The 17350-nt window shown below is 40.7% G+C and overlaps 1 protein-coding gene across 1 annotated transcript in view; it reads right to left on the reverse strand.

The window, feature by feature from the left end:
• The window catches only part of GLIS1 (GLIS family zinc finger 1), a 211796-nt gene that overhangs the window by 25882 nt on the left and 168564 nt on the right, over nt 1–17350 (reverse strand). The window contains exons 4-7 of the mRNA XM_009287387.2: nt 16191–16352; nt 12657–12767; nt 8709–8841; nt 380–530 (exon numbers count right to left, since the gene is read on the reverse strand). Coding sequence (XP_009285662.2) covers nt 380–530; nt 8709–8841; nt 12657–12767; nt 16191–16352 — 557 coding nt within the window. The remainder of the gene's footprint in view (nt 1–379; nt 531–8708; nt 8842–12656; nt 12768–16190; nt 16353–17350) is intronic.

Here is a 17350-nt window from a genome sequence, read left to right on the forward strand (position 1 = left end):
TCTCATTTTAGCTGAGAAAAGTTCTCTGCACTTATCCAAAACTACAGGAAGTCATCAAGGAAGAATTTAAAAAAAAAAAATCTAAATGCAATTGCATTCTATGAAGAAAAAAATATCTCAGTGTGTTTTGTTGAAGATAAGACAAGGCCCTGAGCAACCTGATAGTAATGTCAAAGTTTGCTCTGCTTTGCACAGGGGATGGATGACATGACCTTCTGAGGTCCCTTCAAAACTAAATTATTCTATGATTCTAAAACAAACACAATTGCTTAGTTTGAGCCAGTGTTTTTCATTTGAACAGCATCCATGCAAAGTAAAATAAACAATTAATCATTCATTACCATGCCTGACAGAGGCCAAGCATGTTTCATACACATACCCTTCCCTGGCACTCTCCAACGGCGACTGATGGTGATGTGGACTAGAAAGGGTAGAGTCGAGTGGATGGTGTCTTGAAGGGATGTCATGGGGAGGCGGCAATATACCTGGTGAGGGACCATTATGGTTAGCGCTGGAACCACTGTACATGCCTGTGAACACACATCATTTTGCAAAATAAAATAAGCAAGGAAAGAAGCATCCAAGTAAGTCCTTGGGCATCCCCAACTGCTTCCCTATCCCCCACCCGACCCTGAGACACAAACACACAGCAGCCCACTTCTGTTGGGGGAGTCATACTGCCAGGGGGAGTCACCTACTCAGAGATCCAGTACGTTAGTGAATACTGCTGTGCTTGGAACAGCACTCAAAGCTGTATCAAGGTATTTTGATGTGTGTGTGTCTCTCCTCCAACCCTCTCAGGTGGTCCATTTCTTCCTTGCTGTGACTGCAGACCTGTAAGCACTCCTCCTAGCATCTGGCAGGACTTGGCAGGACTCTCACCCTGCCTTCTAGTACACAGAGGTACTGAAGGAGTGTTGATGTTATTTTTTTTTAAGGACGCTGGCTACTCTCCTCTACCATGGAAGTTGGGCACCAATAGTCAAGTGTCTATCAAGCCCTCAAGCACATACTTTGTTGAGGAAGCTTTGCCCAAGACTCTTGGATTAAGATGCTGGGATTAAGTTTTTTTTCTTATAGTCTCCCTTCTAAAGAGTAAGCCATGCACTAAGACAGTCTAGGCTATATGGGGGTCAGGGCCTTGACACTGACTTTTGGCATGAAGGCTGCACTGAGGGCAGGCGACTGCAATGAGGGGAGATTGCAGAAGTGCTTGCTGCCTGGCATTACAAACACTGTTTGCAAATGCCACCCTATGGCAGGAGGAAAAAAGGACTGGCCTCTAGTAAGTGCAATTCTTGGAAAAGCCTAGTCCTTCTTTTCTCAGTTTCTCTGCCCTTCTCCTCTTCTTAAAGCTTGCCTACAACACATCTCCCAGAGTTTTGGTCCACCAGGGCATGCCTCCCAGGGAATCTGCACACAGAGGAGGATTAGAGCAGCCACTCACATTGTATTCTGAAGGCTGTGGGGAGCAAATTAAGTTTGCCGGCTCCCACAGTGTCCAGCTATACAGCACAGAAGACCCCACACCCCCTCTGAGGCCTAGTTTCTTTGCCTTCTCTCCTCCTGTAGCATTCACCTTTCCTCTCCCACTCATTGTGTGCAGAGCTACACATTCAGGAAGAGAGAGCTGTGTGTCAGCTATACTTGGACGTGTCCCACTGTCAGTGACAGGGTTCTAGACGGCACTCCTCCCAAACTCTCACAGTGACATGGAATAAGCAGAAAGCATCATGAAAATCTGGAGCCGTGGGGAATGTGTGACAGCCCTCTGGGCGGATAAGACACGGCTGAATGTCAGCATCTGTTTCTGTGTGATTGAAGAGCAGAACCACTAAGGCAAGATTCCAGCCACCTTTGTCAGGGACTTCAGATGAGTCAAAAACCTCTCATGAACAATGAGTCCTCAGCTGTTGACAGATCTAAAGCAACAAAAATGAACCACATCATCTCTGTCTCCCAGTAGACAGAACATTTGTCAACCAGCCAGTGAAACCAACTTGCTTTCTGCACTGAAAGTCAGACAGAAGGGGCTTTAAGAAGTCAGATGTTCCCAGGTGATACTAGGATTTATTTGTCAAAGCCTCTTCTGATAACAGTAAGTCAGTAGCTAGGATGCTACATTGTGAAAATGTCATTTTTGTACTGGTGGCTTCAGTCCATTTTATAATACAATAGTTTCCACTTCCCCCAAATCCTTACTGTTCATACATTCATTATCAGGCTTGGAAGATGAGCCAAATACCAATTTGACCTTGACTGTACAGTGTCATTTCACACTTCAGCTGTATTTCCTACAACACACAGTTCAGGTATATTGGCAGCACAGCCTAGAGGAAACTGCTGAACATAAAAAGAGATGTTTATGCTCTCTAAGGCTAGCAGACTATTACTGGCTGCTGTCAACAACTCGCCCAAAAAGCTCAAAAACCCTTGAAAGGTAGCTTTAACAGTGTGGTGGCCAATAAACACACTCAAATGTTTTATCTTACAATCCCACCCCTGAACAGTTCATGAATGTTTAAGAGGTGTCTCCTGGCCCCTTCCATACTGTCTCAGCTGCTGACGATAGTTCAACTCTTTGCTTGAGGTGGATGAGAAAGAGTAACAGAGTACCTACAATCAGCTTGCCCCTCTAGAGAAGCAAGAAAATGTTAAAAAAACCCACCCCACACATCCATATGTCCAGGAGATGAGTCCTGCATGATCCCGTGCACTCAAACCTACCCCATTAGAAAAGCAAATGAAACCAGAATCCCTGTCACCCCGGGTTTTTGCCATGCCCAACCACTATGCAGAGGAGTTTACCCAGCTGTGGAACTACTAGGGTGGACACCCATTGCCTACTCTTGCGCTTGAAAAGATGTATTGCTGTGGATCTCCTCTCCTATTTAAAGTAGGGCTTCTTCCATCCACCGTCAGTTTATCCATCTTTTGACTTACTGATCACACCTTCTCCGGAAAAGGCCCCTGCTTGGAGCGTATGTGTGCTGAGGCTTGTAGGGTTTGTTCATCAGTGAGTTTTCCTTTTCCTACATCTTTATTTACCACAACATCCCCCGACCCCCCTTCCATACCACAGCTTGTGCTGCCTCACCCCAGAAGCCACTGGCTCCCCTCACACTGACAGCCCCTCTCCATGGCATTGCTAGATCAGCAGCCCACCGCAACATAGGCTAAAGCATGTCAGGGTAAACCCAGCTGTCCCCATATCCTCTGTGACACTTTGACAAATGTGGCGCTACACGTGTGCTGCGTGCTGCCAAGCAGCATGTGTCACAGCTGAGCCCTGCCTGCCTCTCCCGCAGTGGGAATACTAATTTTGGGTGCCACTCTCTGGTATCCAGCTGCCAGTATTAATGAAACTTGTCAGAACACAATTATCTCTGAGGCGTTTGTCAGATGTGGTTGAGCTTGGCTAATGGATTTAAAAAAATACTGTGAGGAAGGGGACTGACACACATGTGGACAGAGAGGCGAGCAAAATTATTATATAAGCCTTGCTTCCTAAGGAAATGAGACTAAACCCAGAGTCCTGATTTGTATGGCGTGTATCCTTCAGACACAGGGCTAGTGGGAGGAACGGGGGGAGCTACAAGGTTGCTCTGGCATCAGACACAGCGATGTGTGCTCCTGGGCCTGGTGGTGAGGCTCTGAGACTGCACAGCCTACCATTTGGATGAGGGCTGCATCTGCCCCTGAAGCTTCTGGATAGTGAGAAAGCTGAAACACGAGCCAATGTAGACAAAGAATCAACCCTATTGTTTACTTGCTTTGCTTGCATGGGGTGTCTGCCTGTAATTAAGAGTACTTCGGGGGCCATGTGGCACACACAATGGAAGATGGGATTTACTGTGAGATTCCATGTGAGTCTGCAATGAGACATTAGTCATTTCTGTTGAGTTACTGAGAACCAAATTGATACTTCTTTAAAGTTAAAAGTTATTTATCTTACACAGTGCAAAACAAGGGCACTCCAACAAAACATTAACTTTACTTCCTTCAGAGGGACAGACCTTTCCCTGGTCATGGGCACTGTGCAGGGTGTACTATACTAGGCACTATGAATGCTATCAGCTATCAGCCATTTATGCTGCTACTGCAATTCATTTTGACTGTAAAAAGTTTTGATAGGCATATTTTTATTCCAGACTTAAGACACTCAAAGTTTGGAGCTGCTGTCACTCTGATTCCATGACTACCTAATGGTATGTTCATGGGTTTTAAGCCCAAAGATGGTGCTTTTAGAAGGAAATATTGGCAGTGGCAGTTTATCAGGAAAGAGAGAGAGTGAACTGCCTTATTCAGGGAAGCAGGAGGTATCTGCTGATATGAGGGTGTGTAAGATCCTTCCCACTGCCAAGCCCTAACAGAAAGGAAGAGTTGTTTGAGGGGAGAGAAATGCTGTCTTTGCTGCGTGGATCCCTTTGCCCGGAACACTAGGTGCCTCTACAATGGAAGAAGTCAAGGGGGAAAGAGCAGTTGGTATTCCAGTCTCAGTATAATTTTCAATACTTCTAAAATTTCATTTCTTTTACAGTTTTTCTTCCTTTTTTTAAGCAATGAGCTATAATATTCTGAGTACCTGAAGTCACACAGAAGTCTTTGGAGCTGTTATGAATGACTACTCCTGCAAGTGCAAACCACTTCAGGACTGTGCACCTTGGGCCTCTTCACGCATTGACCATCTTAGCTTGTAAATATATGTAATCAATCAATATTTTAAATGACTTGGCCTTTAACCTTAACATCTGTTGCCAAAACAGTACTCTGAGCATCTGTGACTAGCAGCTTTTTTTTTCCCCCAGCTTGATGCTAACTAAGACCAGAAAAACAATAATAAAACATGCCCAGAGAAAATGCTTGAGTGGAATTACCTAAATGGAGACACTTCCTTTGCAGGGAGAGTGATACGAGCTCTTGGGCACAGCTAGAGTTGAATGAGTGCAGCCATGAAGCACCTTAGTTATGAGGAGGGAAAAAGGAGGAAGATCTAAGCAAACAACGGGTTCCTCTGACTGCAAAACATTCTTTTGCTCACTCTCTTACCCAGTCCTAAGCACAAACCTGCTTTGAAGTCAGAGACAACGGATGGGAGCTTTTTAAATATTTCATTTTTTCTGTGATTGGCTTTCATCCCTGACATATTTAAAATGTGCTTTAACTCGGAGAAAGACAAAACTGAAACTCTCCAGGAATCCAAGTGATCCCTAAAGCCCAGAGCTCTCCACATTAATAATGTGGTTTCTTTGGAAAAAAAAAAGGGGGGAAAAAAACCCAAACTCAAAACAAAAACCCAAACCATGAACATTTTCATATTTTCAAGTGGAATCGAGAGGACATCATATACTGTATTTATCCATATATATCCTATATAGAGTATTATAGCTGATTTCTCCAGAAATATTACCTCTGTTTATTTGAAAGAGCAAATGTGCAATCATTGCAGACTATAGGTGGCAGCAGGAATGTCCTTATGCTTTAAGTCTGTAAGGATCAGCACTTTAGCTTATATGCCCTAAATAATGATAGAGGAACAGTTTTGCCTATGGAATTGTACTACACATAGTATGATACAACTTCTGTTTCACTGTAAAACAGTCTCAAATCTTGATTTATTTTCCCTGGCACTTTTTCATGTGATGGGGTCTCATATGGGATGACCCAATGGAAGTATCAGGGAAGATTTACTAGGGTTTTTACAACTTCCTGGTGATGGATTGATATAATCAGCAAAGAAATCATATCAGAGAAAGCCAGTATTATTGATAGATAAAATCCTTAATTTCGCAAGAGATTCTCAGAAATGACACTGAGAGGTTAGGGATGGTCTGTTTATCTGTAAGCTAATAACTTTTTTCCTGTTTTATTGTTGTCACTTGAAATCTGAGGCTATTTCTGAGGTTCTTAAGTGCAGCCTGTTCTGAGGGAAATGTCACTGGTCTTTCCTGTCCTGCCTGGAAGTGAGAGGCCAAGCCATGCTTCAGCTACGCCAGACTGTCAAGGGTGGAGAGCAGAGACCAGTGTGCTGCCCTCACGGATCTTAAGAATGCAGATGACAAAGGCAGAGAATGGAAATAATCCCCCCAAGTCCCTCCAGCTTTCTGCCACTTTTCAAGGAGCCACATATAAACCATGAGTGCAGACTCCCAGGGGAACAGTGTTAGAATGATGGGTTATTTCCCTTTCTACTCCATTCTGTTCACCAGTTACATTCCAACATTTTAGTGCAACTTGAACTCGAAAGGAGAAGAGATGTCAAGCAGGATGCATTTTTTATTTTTAAGATTTGGAGTGAGCAAAAATGCAGGAGATTCTTGCCTAAGTAATTTTTAGTAATTTATTACTTTGCTCTTACAAAGCAAACTATATTAATAAAGTGCATCAGCTCTTCCCTTGGTGCAGGGGAACTAGCACCAGGCATTTTTGTTTTCTAATCCCAGTTTACCACTGGATTTCTCTAAGCCTCAACAGAAGCAAGCTAGGGTTTGTCTGGAAAGCTCGTACTCAGTTACTAAATCAATTTAAAACATATTTAGTAATACCAAGTCAAGCCTCTCCTCCACAGTGGAATTGAAAGAGATAAAGTGCATCTTAAATCAAGATAGATTAATTTAGCTCTAAGCTAAATCATTTTATGAATAATTTTGGATTTTAATTGAACTGAACATTTTCTAATATTGACCAAGTTTGAAAGTAAAGTCTTCAAAAATGGTATCCCTGCCTTTTTGTTTCTCACCTTGGCTCTGCTCTGCAATCTGAAGACTTCGTCCTATGAAGAAAGGCTGAGAGAGTTGGGTTGTTCAGCCTGGAGAAGAGAAGGCTCCGGGGAGACCTTATTGCAGCCTTTCAGTACTTAAAGGGGGCTTGTAAGAAAGATGGGGACAAACTTTTTAGCAGGGCCTGTAGCGACAGGACACGGGGGAATGGTTTTAAACTAAAAGAGGGTAGATTCAGACTAGATATAAGGAAGAAATTTTTTATGCTGAGGGTGGTGAAACACTGGCACAGGTTGCCCAGAGAGGTGGTGGATACCCCGTCCCTGGAAACATTCAAGGTCAGGTTGGACGGGGCTCTGAGCAACCTGATCTAGTTGAAGATGTCCCTGCCGATGGCAGGGGGGTTGGACTAGATGACCTTTAAAGGTCCCTTCCAACCCAAACTGTTCTATGTTTCTATGATCCAAACTGTCCTCCACTCCTAGGCATAGCGTACGGTATGCCAGACTCCACATTCCTGCCCCAAAATTAGGAATAGTCTGTCCAAAACTGGGTTTAGTATGCATTATTATTTAAACAATTATAGAATGAAAAAGTGATTAAATTCTGTTACACCTTTTTTCTGGAGATTCTCTCCAGACCATACAAAGTGCTAGATATAAAATGTTGCCATATATCCATCCCATTTCTAATATGCAGCTGCCATTAAAAAATGAATAAGATATTGGGATGCATCTGGAACGTGACAGAGAATGACACAAGAAAACGCGACAATGACGGCTTATAAATCAAGTGAATGGCATAGTCTGGCATTTTGTGCGTAGTGTTGGTTATCCTATCCCAAAATGGGTATTACAGAGTTAGAGAAGTTTCAAAGGCAGTAACATGAATGGTTCTCCAAAAGTAGGTTCCACCAAAGCAGATCAAGTAAGAGTCTATGTGCATATTCTTCTCATCTAACATCATCTGAAAGTTGCACATGCAAAATTAATCAAGGAAAGTATTTTTTTCAAAAAAGTGTGGGCTTTGCAACTCACTGATACATGATGTTGCTGAAGCCAAGAATAAAATAAATATGAAAATTAGAAAAAGGGCTACATAGTTACATGGACAGAAAGAGATTTGAGAGTGAAAACAGCTAAGTGAAAAGTTCCCTTCTCTAATCTCTAGAATCAGTGGAGGGATATGGGTGCCTTCACAGGGTGAGGCAGATTACAATTAAACTGATGGCCTTTGAGAGCTCCTCTTTGCTGGCTAAACAAAGAACCTGAGATTGCTACATCCCTGATTCAGGACCCTCTGCTGAGGTTCAAAAGTTGTGAATCTAGATCTTATTTTCAGCAGAAGGGAATGGAAGCATCTTTTTCTCTTCCTATAAAATGTATAGAACAGTCTAAAGACCCTGAAAGGGGCCAGCTCTTGATCAAACCACAAGAAAGACAGACAAGACAGACAAGAAGGAATGAAAGAAAGATTAAACACTAGAAAAGATAATTAAAACAACATGTTTGACATTTCAAATTCAAGCTTTTGCTCCATTCATACATCACCATATTATTTGTTATAATCACACAGTGCATGATAGTACACATCCTCATCAACTTTTCTGCAGCTCCTGAAGAGCTGGAAAACCTTATTGCTGCATGCCTTTGTCTTTGCTAGAGCACCAATTGGCTTTAGCAAAGCCCATGCATCTGCATTCTGCTGAAGCCAAGGCAAACGTTTTAAAAGAGAACAAATGGATAGAAGTTGACTTTCAGCAGGGCTGCTACCCCCTTCATGTGAAATTAATAGGAGCTATTTGGCTGACTAACTCTGAAAAAAAAAAGTCAGGCCTTAGCAAACAACTCACAAAATTATTTCACTTTATTTGTTGGTTTGGGTTTTTTTTCATCTTCCATAGTGGCAAATCAGACCCATAAGCTTTTCTGTTTTAAATCCTGCATTACATGACATATTTAGCACCATACTTATTAGAAGTATTCTTACCTGTAATTAAATCATGATGACCTACAGATCTACCACATTTCCCATCCAAAATGTGTTGTGAAGATGTGTGGAGTTGTTGTATAGCTAAGCATTCACTTAGTACATCTTGTTCGATATCAGTACATGAATTTAGCTACAAGAGGAGGATAAAACAAACATTTTATTTCAAAGTAAACCAAATGACTTCTAATTAAATTCATATGTCTCTTTGCTTAAAGATTATGTATAGAAGGAAGGAACAAAATGTCATTCTTACGAACTTGGTGTAATTAAGGATGTATCTATAACTTGGTATTTTTAATTAGAGATAATTTTGGTTTTCTTAAGCACACATGTTAAGTGTGCTAATCTTAAATCAACAACAGTTTGCTTCAGAAAATAATGTACCCTGTGTTTCTTCAAACCTTCCTGAGTAATTTAACTGCATATTTTCAGGCTTTCTGTAGTTTCTTGGGTTCTGTGGCAAAAGGATTGCATCACCTTGTAGCTGTGACACTTGGAAAGACATTTGATAGAGAAAGAAAAGCATTTGTGCTTATCAGATTAGAACTGGTGGAATAATATGCTGTCAGTAATGTGTAAGAGGTATCACCGATATGTCAGCTGTTCTCCATGTAAATTAAAGCTTTGGCAAAAGAGTCTGAAGCAAACTCTGGAAAACCACAATGTCGATCATATTAAAAACAGCAGGAGAGGAGAATTAAGAAAGAAAAGCATTTCTAATTCTCTTTCAAACATGCTGATGTTGCCAAGCTTTTGTCATAATATAGGGCTCACATTACACAAACAGCCATCATATTCTATAGCCATTAATAAATAGTTATTGTCTTTACGTTTACAGTTTTGCATACCGATCTCCCCTGGGTTTGGTTATTCTAAACAAAAGGTCCAGGCAAACCTATATAGAATTCTGTTATACAGCCATTTGTTGGTTCAAGATAAACATCTAACGTTTGAATCACAAAGTGCATCTGCAGCCAATTAAACTACTACTAAATTAACAGCTAACTTTCTCCTATTTTGTTCTTGTAAAGCCTTTCAGAACAACCAAATATTACCACTGCAGTCACCTTCTAGGCTATGAACTAAATATTCAGGATTCCTTTGATGTAAGTCTAAACTCAGGCATTTTATTTTACATCAGAGATGGCACATTTTGGTAGCATATCTCAACCAAGACATGTGGGCAAAGCAGCCTCTTAATTTTTCTTTCTTGGCTAAGTCATTTCCACTCAGAACTCCTGGGAAGCTGATACCAACAGACAACTGCCTTTGCCGAGTTATAACCAAAAATAAGCAAGTGAGTATAAACAGTCTTTTCCCCTTTTTTTCAAAATAGACTGTCACCGTTTCAATAACACAGATTTACTTAGTTGTGAAAGGGGTTTTTTTCCTATAATATGTTTAAGTGAAATATTTGGTGGGGTTTATTATTTCTTTATGAGTCAGATTTGCTTTGGTCCCTTTTAAGAGAGCCTGATCAAAATGCACTTTAAATCTGCTGCTTTTTCAGATGCCTTTTAAGTTCAAGGAAAAAAGACAGAGGATCAAGTATTCATAAAGTTATCATGTTTAAATGAGACAGGAAATCTGAAGATGATTTCAAACCACTGGAGGAGTGCAGATTTAGATTGGTCTACCAAATAAGGTGTGGGAGGCAAGGAACTAACATTATTTTAAGATAGACTTGATAAGACTATGGGAGGATATGTATATGCATGCAGGAAAATTCCTCAAGCTAGGAGATTAAGAGAGATGAAACCCTGGCTATTTGATGTCTTGGTACATCCAAGCAGCTTGAGTTTGCAATTTGTGTGTACTGCATTTGTCCTGTATTGATTCTATGCTTAAGGCCTCCCGCTGCTTATGCAGGAAGTACTTTGTGCCCCTTAATGCAAAGTTTGGATTTAGGTTTTTTTCCCACCTTCCTCCATAGAACTGGAATAGGCCTCAGCAGGTGACAGGGTATAACAGTGGGGACTGTTCCTTTGTCCAGGTGTAAAGGATGTTAACGCATTCAGCCCAGTACACAGAGCTGAACAAATGATACCCATGTTTGGTATTAGGAAATAATTCCCTCCTTCCTCCCCCAAGAAATATGTCAGCAACCACAGGAAGGAAAGATGGGGGAGGGTTCTCTCCTTTGGAACAGGGAACATGGTTGCTTTCCACAACCAGCTGAGAATTTCATATAACAAAATCTTGCTGTTGCAAAGATCTTGCTATTGCAAAAGACTTTGGTACCACAGTCAACCTCTTTCTGTGGCCAATTACTGCTATGGCTTTCTGACTCTTACTCTCATTAAGACCTAAAGGTTGCTCTAGGGAAGCACTGGGAATTTTGCGACCTGTGGTGTGGGAGATGTGTGCACAGCACACCCTGTGGAACCTTCTAGAGAGCTGTAGTAAAACCACATGGCCTGATAATACAAAATTGGGCTTGAAAACTAGGTGGTCCTTTCCAGTTCTGCCAGGCTAAATCAGAGTTCTGACAGGACCTGATATATGCAGAGACAACAACTTGATTCTGTAGACATCTGGATGGGTGCTAGGTATGAACAGTGTTACTCCCAGGCACAAAGCTCCACATGTAATGAGTCTTTCTTGACTGACTATTCGAAATAGTGTGCACAACTCTGGACACTGATGTTCTAGAAACTGTTACTCAGACGGCATGCACCTGACACAGGGAAGGGTTACAGGAAGAATTGGGGGACAGACAACTGTCCTAGGAAAGGGAACCATAAGTTCAGATTGGTGAATCTAACCAAGTGAAAACTGTAGGGGATATAATTCATGCTGAGAAGTAGCAGGGGGAAGGGGTGTAAGACAGGGGGCATGGCTGACACAAGCACAAATCAGTATGAACTCATCACAGTTGTATTCAAGCAGGAAAATTAGGCCTTTTTGACATCCATCTCACTCCTCTGTGGCTCATCCAAAATTCTGCAACTAAGATCACCTGGGTTCTACTATTGTCTCTTCTTTCTACATGTTCCTCTCTTTGCTCTCCAGTACTTCTAGTTCTTACCTTTGACATTTTTCCAAACTAGCTGCTCCCTAGCTCTATCTTGCCAGGCTGTCATTTCTGCTCTGTCCTCCATCCTTTAAACATGCCTTGCTGTCTCATCCGTGATGCTCTGGGTAGTGGTGAAGCAGCTGAGGGAAGACGTCATTGCTGCTTATTGAACTAATTGTAATTGCTTGCTAAGGCTTGCATTCCCTTCCACTCCTGGGCCTGAAGTATGCTCACAGTCTGTTCTGTCACAGACCAGCTCTGTGGGGTCCCAATCATCTTTTTACAAACTGTGTGTACAAATGTGTAATAAACAAGTCTCTGACTCTGGGCTGGTGCCCGTAAGCATCCCCATTTAATAATGAGTTCAGGGTTTAGCCCACAGAAACCAAAATACTTATTTGAATCTAATAGTAGTGAAAACATAACTAGCAGTCTGGGTTTGGAATGATTTATAAATACATTTAAAATACAGATGTGGTGGGAAAAGTGGGGGGTTTTCATTCTCATCTATTACAAGTGCTCTTTTCCTGACATTTCCATAGTATCCTGGCTTAGTTTCATTTGTGTTTTAGATGATCTGCCAACATGTATTTATTAGCTGATTGCAGGGACTCAATGCAGGGACATTTTATGTGAATGACAGCAGAATTTGGGCTTGTGTATGAAAGATGAACAGGAAAGAAAAGCTTGGAGAGAAAGTGTGGTGCAAACTGAAATTACAGGGTAGTAGCTTTGAAAGTGTAAAACTATAAAGTGGACTGGTTAACAATAGTGATTAAAAACCAACAGAAAATTAGCTCAACTTGAGTTTTCTTCTAGCAATATTGCAGAAGAACTCTGATTTGAAAATATATAAACTAAAGATAAATTAAAAATAACTATATCGAGGAGATCTGGAGATGTGTCACTTTTTGTGTAGTGGGTCTTACCTTCTTACGCACCTGTTGTTCTTTGGCTGAATGAGCTTTCACATGTTTGCGCAGAGAGCTGGGGTCGGTGTAGCGCTTAGAGCAGCCAGGAATCTGACAGGCATAGGGTTTCTGTAAATGTGAGAAAAGGGAAAAGATTTCATATTCCTCTGCATCTCTACAATCAGCATACAGAGCACTGAAGGATGGCCCTTTCTGTGAAACACAGTGTTAAGCCTGAGCTGTTTGCTCTGTTTGCTGTTTCCAGATTTGCTCTGTCTCCTCTATGTACACAAACCAGACATGATGCAAACAGAAGAACTGCATTGATCGCTCTGATTTTGCACGCCATGCAAGCACTGAGAGCACTTGACACATCTATATTCTGTCATGTTGGATATTGGTTACTGGGCTGAATTAAACGCTAATGAGATGTAACTGAATGGGTTTTGAGAGCATCTTTTTTTCTAGCCTTTACAGTAGACAAAATGATCACGAGATCAACCAGTATAATTATAAATATAGAAGCTCTGGTTTTGAGTTCTGATTTACATAGTTTTTACAACTGTTCCACATGCAGCAGAGCAAAACTTGTGGCATAGCACACATTTGGTTTCCTTCATACCTTGTTCCTCTTTTGAATAGCAACAGCAATATCTTTCTTTTTATAACTCCTAACCAAACAACGTGCATTGAACATTAACATCTGAGCAAGTCAATACAGAAAGAAAAATCCACTATTGTTGATTTTGTCGGGAGGACCTTTCCAGCTGATTTTGGCATGCAGCAGAGCTTGCCACTTCTATGTGGCACAGTATGAGCAGTCTTTCCTGGGAAAACCATCTGGGTCTGGGCAGGCAGTTCCAGTATACTCTTCTCATAGCAAAATAAAAAAAAAAGGATGCTCCAATTTACCCGCTGATTCTGGAGTCCCAATGACTGAAAGCCTCAACAAGTTCTTTTAGTTATGCCTACTCCCAACAAATGAAACACTATCTCTGTGTTACAGTACAACCTCCAAATGAATGTGCAATTACCAAGTTGAACAAAGGGACTCTGGCACTTGTTATTAAGTAACCACTGACTTAAGTGATAGCAAAATAGTGCTGCATGTCAAAGCTCACAAAGTTTTAAAGTTGAGCGGAACATTCCTTTTTGCTCTGTTTTCTTGCCTCATCTGTCAACATTACCTTAGCCTTCTCACTTGGACTCGTAAGTCCTTTTGGTGTCTTCCCAAAGGCAGAAAACTGGTTTGTCATGACCTCAGTGTCACATTCTTTAATTCCCTTGCACAAAAGGGAAAAAAACCCACCGGTTTTGGGAGAAGTGACTGTGAGGTCCTTTAAACAAGTTGCTCTGCTCCTGGAGGAGTGATGACATGCCCTTTTTACCACAAGGACAGATACATTCCCTTTGTTCTGCTTCTACCTAGGAGAAGGATCTACTTCCAGATGATTTAGTAGAGACTCGATCAAACTAGCATACACCAGTAAGTCTCTGAAATGATTTACAGATTCTCCTTTTGGAGAAGATAAATGATGGAGTGACCTACATTGAGAAGCTTTAAAACTAATTCCAAATGCACTCAATAAGGAATAAGGAGTCTATATAAACCCCTTTTCTTTGTAAGTACCTCCAGAGGATAAGTATTGCTGCTCTGTCCAGTCAGCAGGAAATTTCTGAAGGAATAATAGAATCATTCACCAATTCATGACCTTACAGGCTAACACAGCACCTACCCAGAAAGTTACAGGGCAAAGCACATTTATTGAGAGTGTCTGGAACACAGAGAACTGACACCTGAGGAAAAACTATGGAAAACTTTACCAAATCCCTTAGCAGAAAAACTAGCAGAGTATTTTTCAAATCATTGATGTAATTCAAATTAGTGATAGAATCAGTCAACTTAGTGATAGGGAAACTAGATGAAAATCTGACTACCTTTAAAAAGGTTCATGGCTATTTGCTTTGACATTCCAGGCAGTTATTTTGCCTACTGAGCTAATGCAACGTGCAGTCTTGACAGTAGCACCATCCTGTAGCTCTGTTATTTTTCACATTCCCATAAGCACACAATACACTAAGCTAAACCATCGGACTGCAATTAAACCAGGTAAGTGGAAGTTAGTTACTGTGTTGTAGGACTACAGAAACAGTTTTAAAGAACCTGCAACAGAATAGCATGGAGAATGTTTTTGGACATTTAATAAAGTTAGTAGAAAATTATTACTGTACCTTTTTCCTGATTTATGAGCATTTCAGATAATAAAGACAGAGATAAAGAGAGAAGAAAAGAAAATAGAAAGTTAAGAGATTTGTCTTCAATAATGCACAGATCAACAGATATAAGAATTTTTGCTTATTTTGGTAACCATTGAATTTTCTTTCAAAACTAATAAATGGCATTCCATTTATGACTTTGGCTAATAAAAATATATATCTATTAGATTCAAGCCATTACGTTTGAAAACTGTGCACCCAATTTAGTATATCCACTTTCAAAAGAGACGCATTTTAGAACTAATTACAAATTCAAATATCTCAGGTTGACTTTCAAATAAATAAAACATTGTTATTGTAAGTGTGCTTTGGTTTGGAAAATGTGACTGACTCGCTTCTCTTACTTGTTTGTTTTTGCAAGGCATAATGTACATTAGACATTCCTTAATGCTGCACTGTCTGAAATGTGTAACTGCTTAAAAAGTAAATATCAATTAAACTCAAAAGTTCTGCCCCATAAACACTTGGCCAAACATTAAACCATATATTCACTTCTTTGAAAAAGACAAAGGAAGAACTCTGCCTGTTATTCTTTACAAGCTTTATGCTGAGGACTTAACTGGTCTACAAAGTTGTCTACTTACTTTCTTTCTCCATAATATGGTGATTTAATTTTATTGGAGCCTAAGACACTAGACAGGCTCCCATCTTCTCTGCAAGACAAGTGAGAAGACTTGTAGAGTTGAGCCAGAATCTACCAACTGTACATAAGAAAAGAATTTGTTTCTTACAGTTAATTCTGATGGTGGGTACTTGAAAAATTTCATATAGTTATGACAGACATATTTTTACCTTTACAAAATTACATCCAAAACCGATGCATTTACCTTCCACTGAGATGTCTGAACTGCTTTTGCATTCATTCAGAACAGAGTTTGTTGAAGCAACACAGGATAGGAAGCAAGACAATGACACACGTTTAGTCCAGCAGCAATGACTCAGGTTTCACTCATACTATACCTTATTCTACTGCTGCCTCCTCTTACTGGAACAAAAACAATGGGAGAGTTTGCTGAGTAACTTATTCCTGAGTAACCTATTCTTGAGTAACTTATTCCTCAGCATGAGTAAGACAGCTGAATTTGCCTTTCTGTGATCAAGACTTTTTCATTTCTCAAAGCACATACGATTCAAAACAAAAGTACAGTTGCCTATAGCTGAGTTTTCTGAGACACTCCTCGTGAAAAGGAAAAGTCACCCTCCAGTTGCAGAACAGATTGTGTACAAGGACCATTGGAAAACTCAGTGCAACTCCCAGTATGAAATCATGCTTACGGTATCCAGGTGTGTTCGCTGATGCTTTGCCCGGTCACTGGAGTTGCTGAAAGCTTTCTGGCAGCCAGGATGCTGACACAGGTATGGCTTCTCCCCAGTATGACTCCGGAGGTGAATCTTAAGGTTCTCAAGCCTAGAAAATGCCTTGTTGCACCCTTCAAACTGAAAAATGTCATAAAAAATCGTTGTAAAGTACTATTAAATAAACCATGTGCAGCCACAATGAGAACAGTGTAAGATCCAAGTTGGACATGCAATAAATCAACCAACATTCAAACATCTGTTGAAATTTATGGATGAAACACAACGTTTTGTGCTGTTCATTTAATCTGTCACTGAAGACATGGTGTATAGCTCAATAATAATACAAGGGTTATAAATATCTCACACGTTCTGTCTGAAGTACTGAATGCTTAAAGACATAGTGTCAGAACAGAAAATTTAAAGAAAGAACAAGTGTTCTGATGAGTTCTCTTAGATGTTAATTGGCACAGGAACCACTGTCGGCGATAACAATGAGCTGCTACAGAGAGCAAGAGAAGCTATTTGTGGCGGGTAAGAACCTGGTTTCAGATGTCTGAAATACTATACACTGGAGCAGATGAGCACGGACTATTACAAGAAGACCTGATCCATTTGAAGATCAATCCAAAGGAACTCTGCTGTTATTCTGCACCCTTTTCTTTACTAGCCATATCATTCAGATCTGTTCTCAGCATTTATACAACCAGTAACCTGAGCAATTCTGACTTCTGAAGCACCCATTTCATTAGAGAACTCAGTAATAAAACGCTGCATAGCATTCATAACAAAAGTCACTGTTTCAAATTAAATCTGAATAAATAACTAAAATTTCCAGCTACTAGGCCAAGGGAAGGGTGTTTTGCATTGCTCACTGGTAAGTTTCAGTGTTACAGACAACACGTGACTGCAGTGGAGGTGCTGTCTCTAAGATGGGCTTTGGGAACCAACTCAGGTGAGCACAAATACATGCATACGCACATTCATGCATCAGCAAACCCATAAAATGCACTCTTACGCATGTGCACAAATACTTCTATGCATGCATACTCACGTGTGGTGGTGTGCATATACTTTGCCCACTGCATTGCAGCTTCATGGCACTGCAGATCTCCTAGTGTCTCTATACAGTTAAAACC

This window comes from Aptenodytes forsteri, unplaced genomic scaffold (assembly GCF_000699145.1).
Source record: "Aptenodytes forsteri isolate BGI_AS27 unplaced genomic scaffold, ASM69914v1 Scaffold119, whole genome shotgun sequence".
In the NCBI taxonomy this organism is placed as follows: Eukaryota; Metazoa; Chordata; class Aves; order Sphenisciformes; family Spheniscidae; genus Aptenodytes; species Aptenodytes forsteri.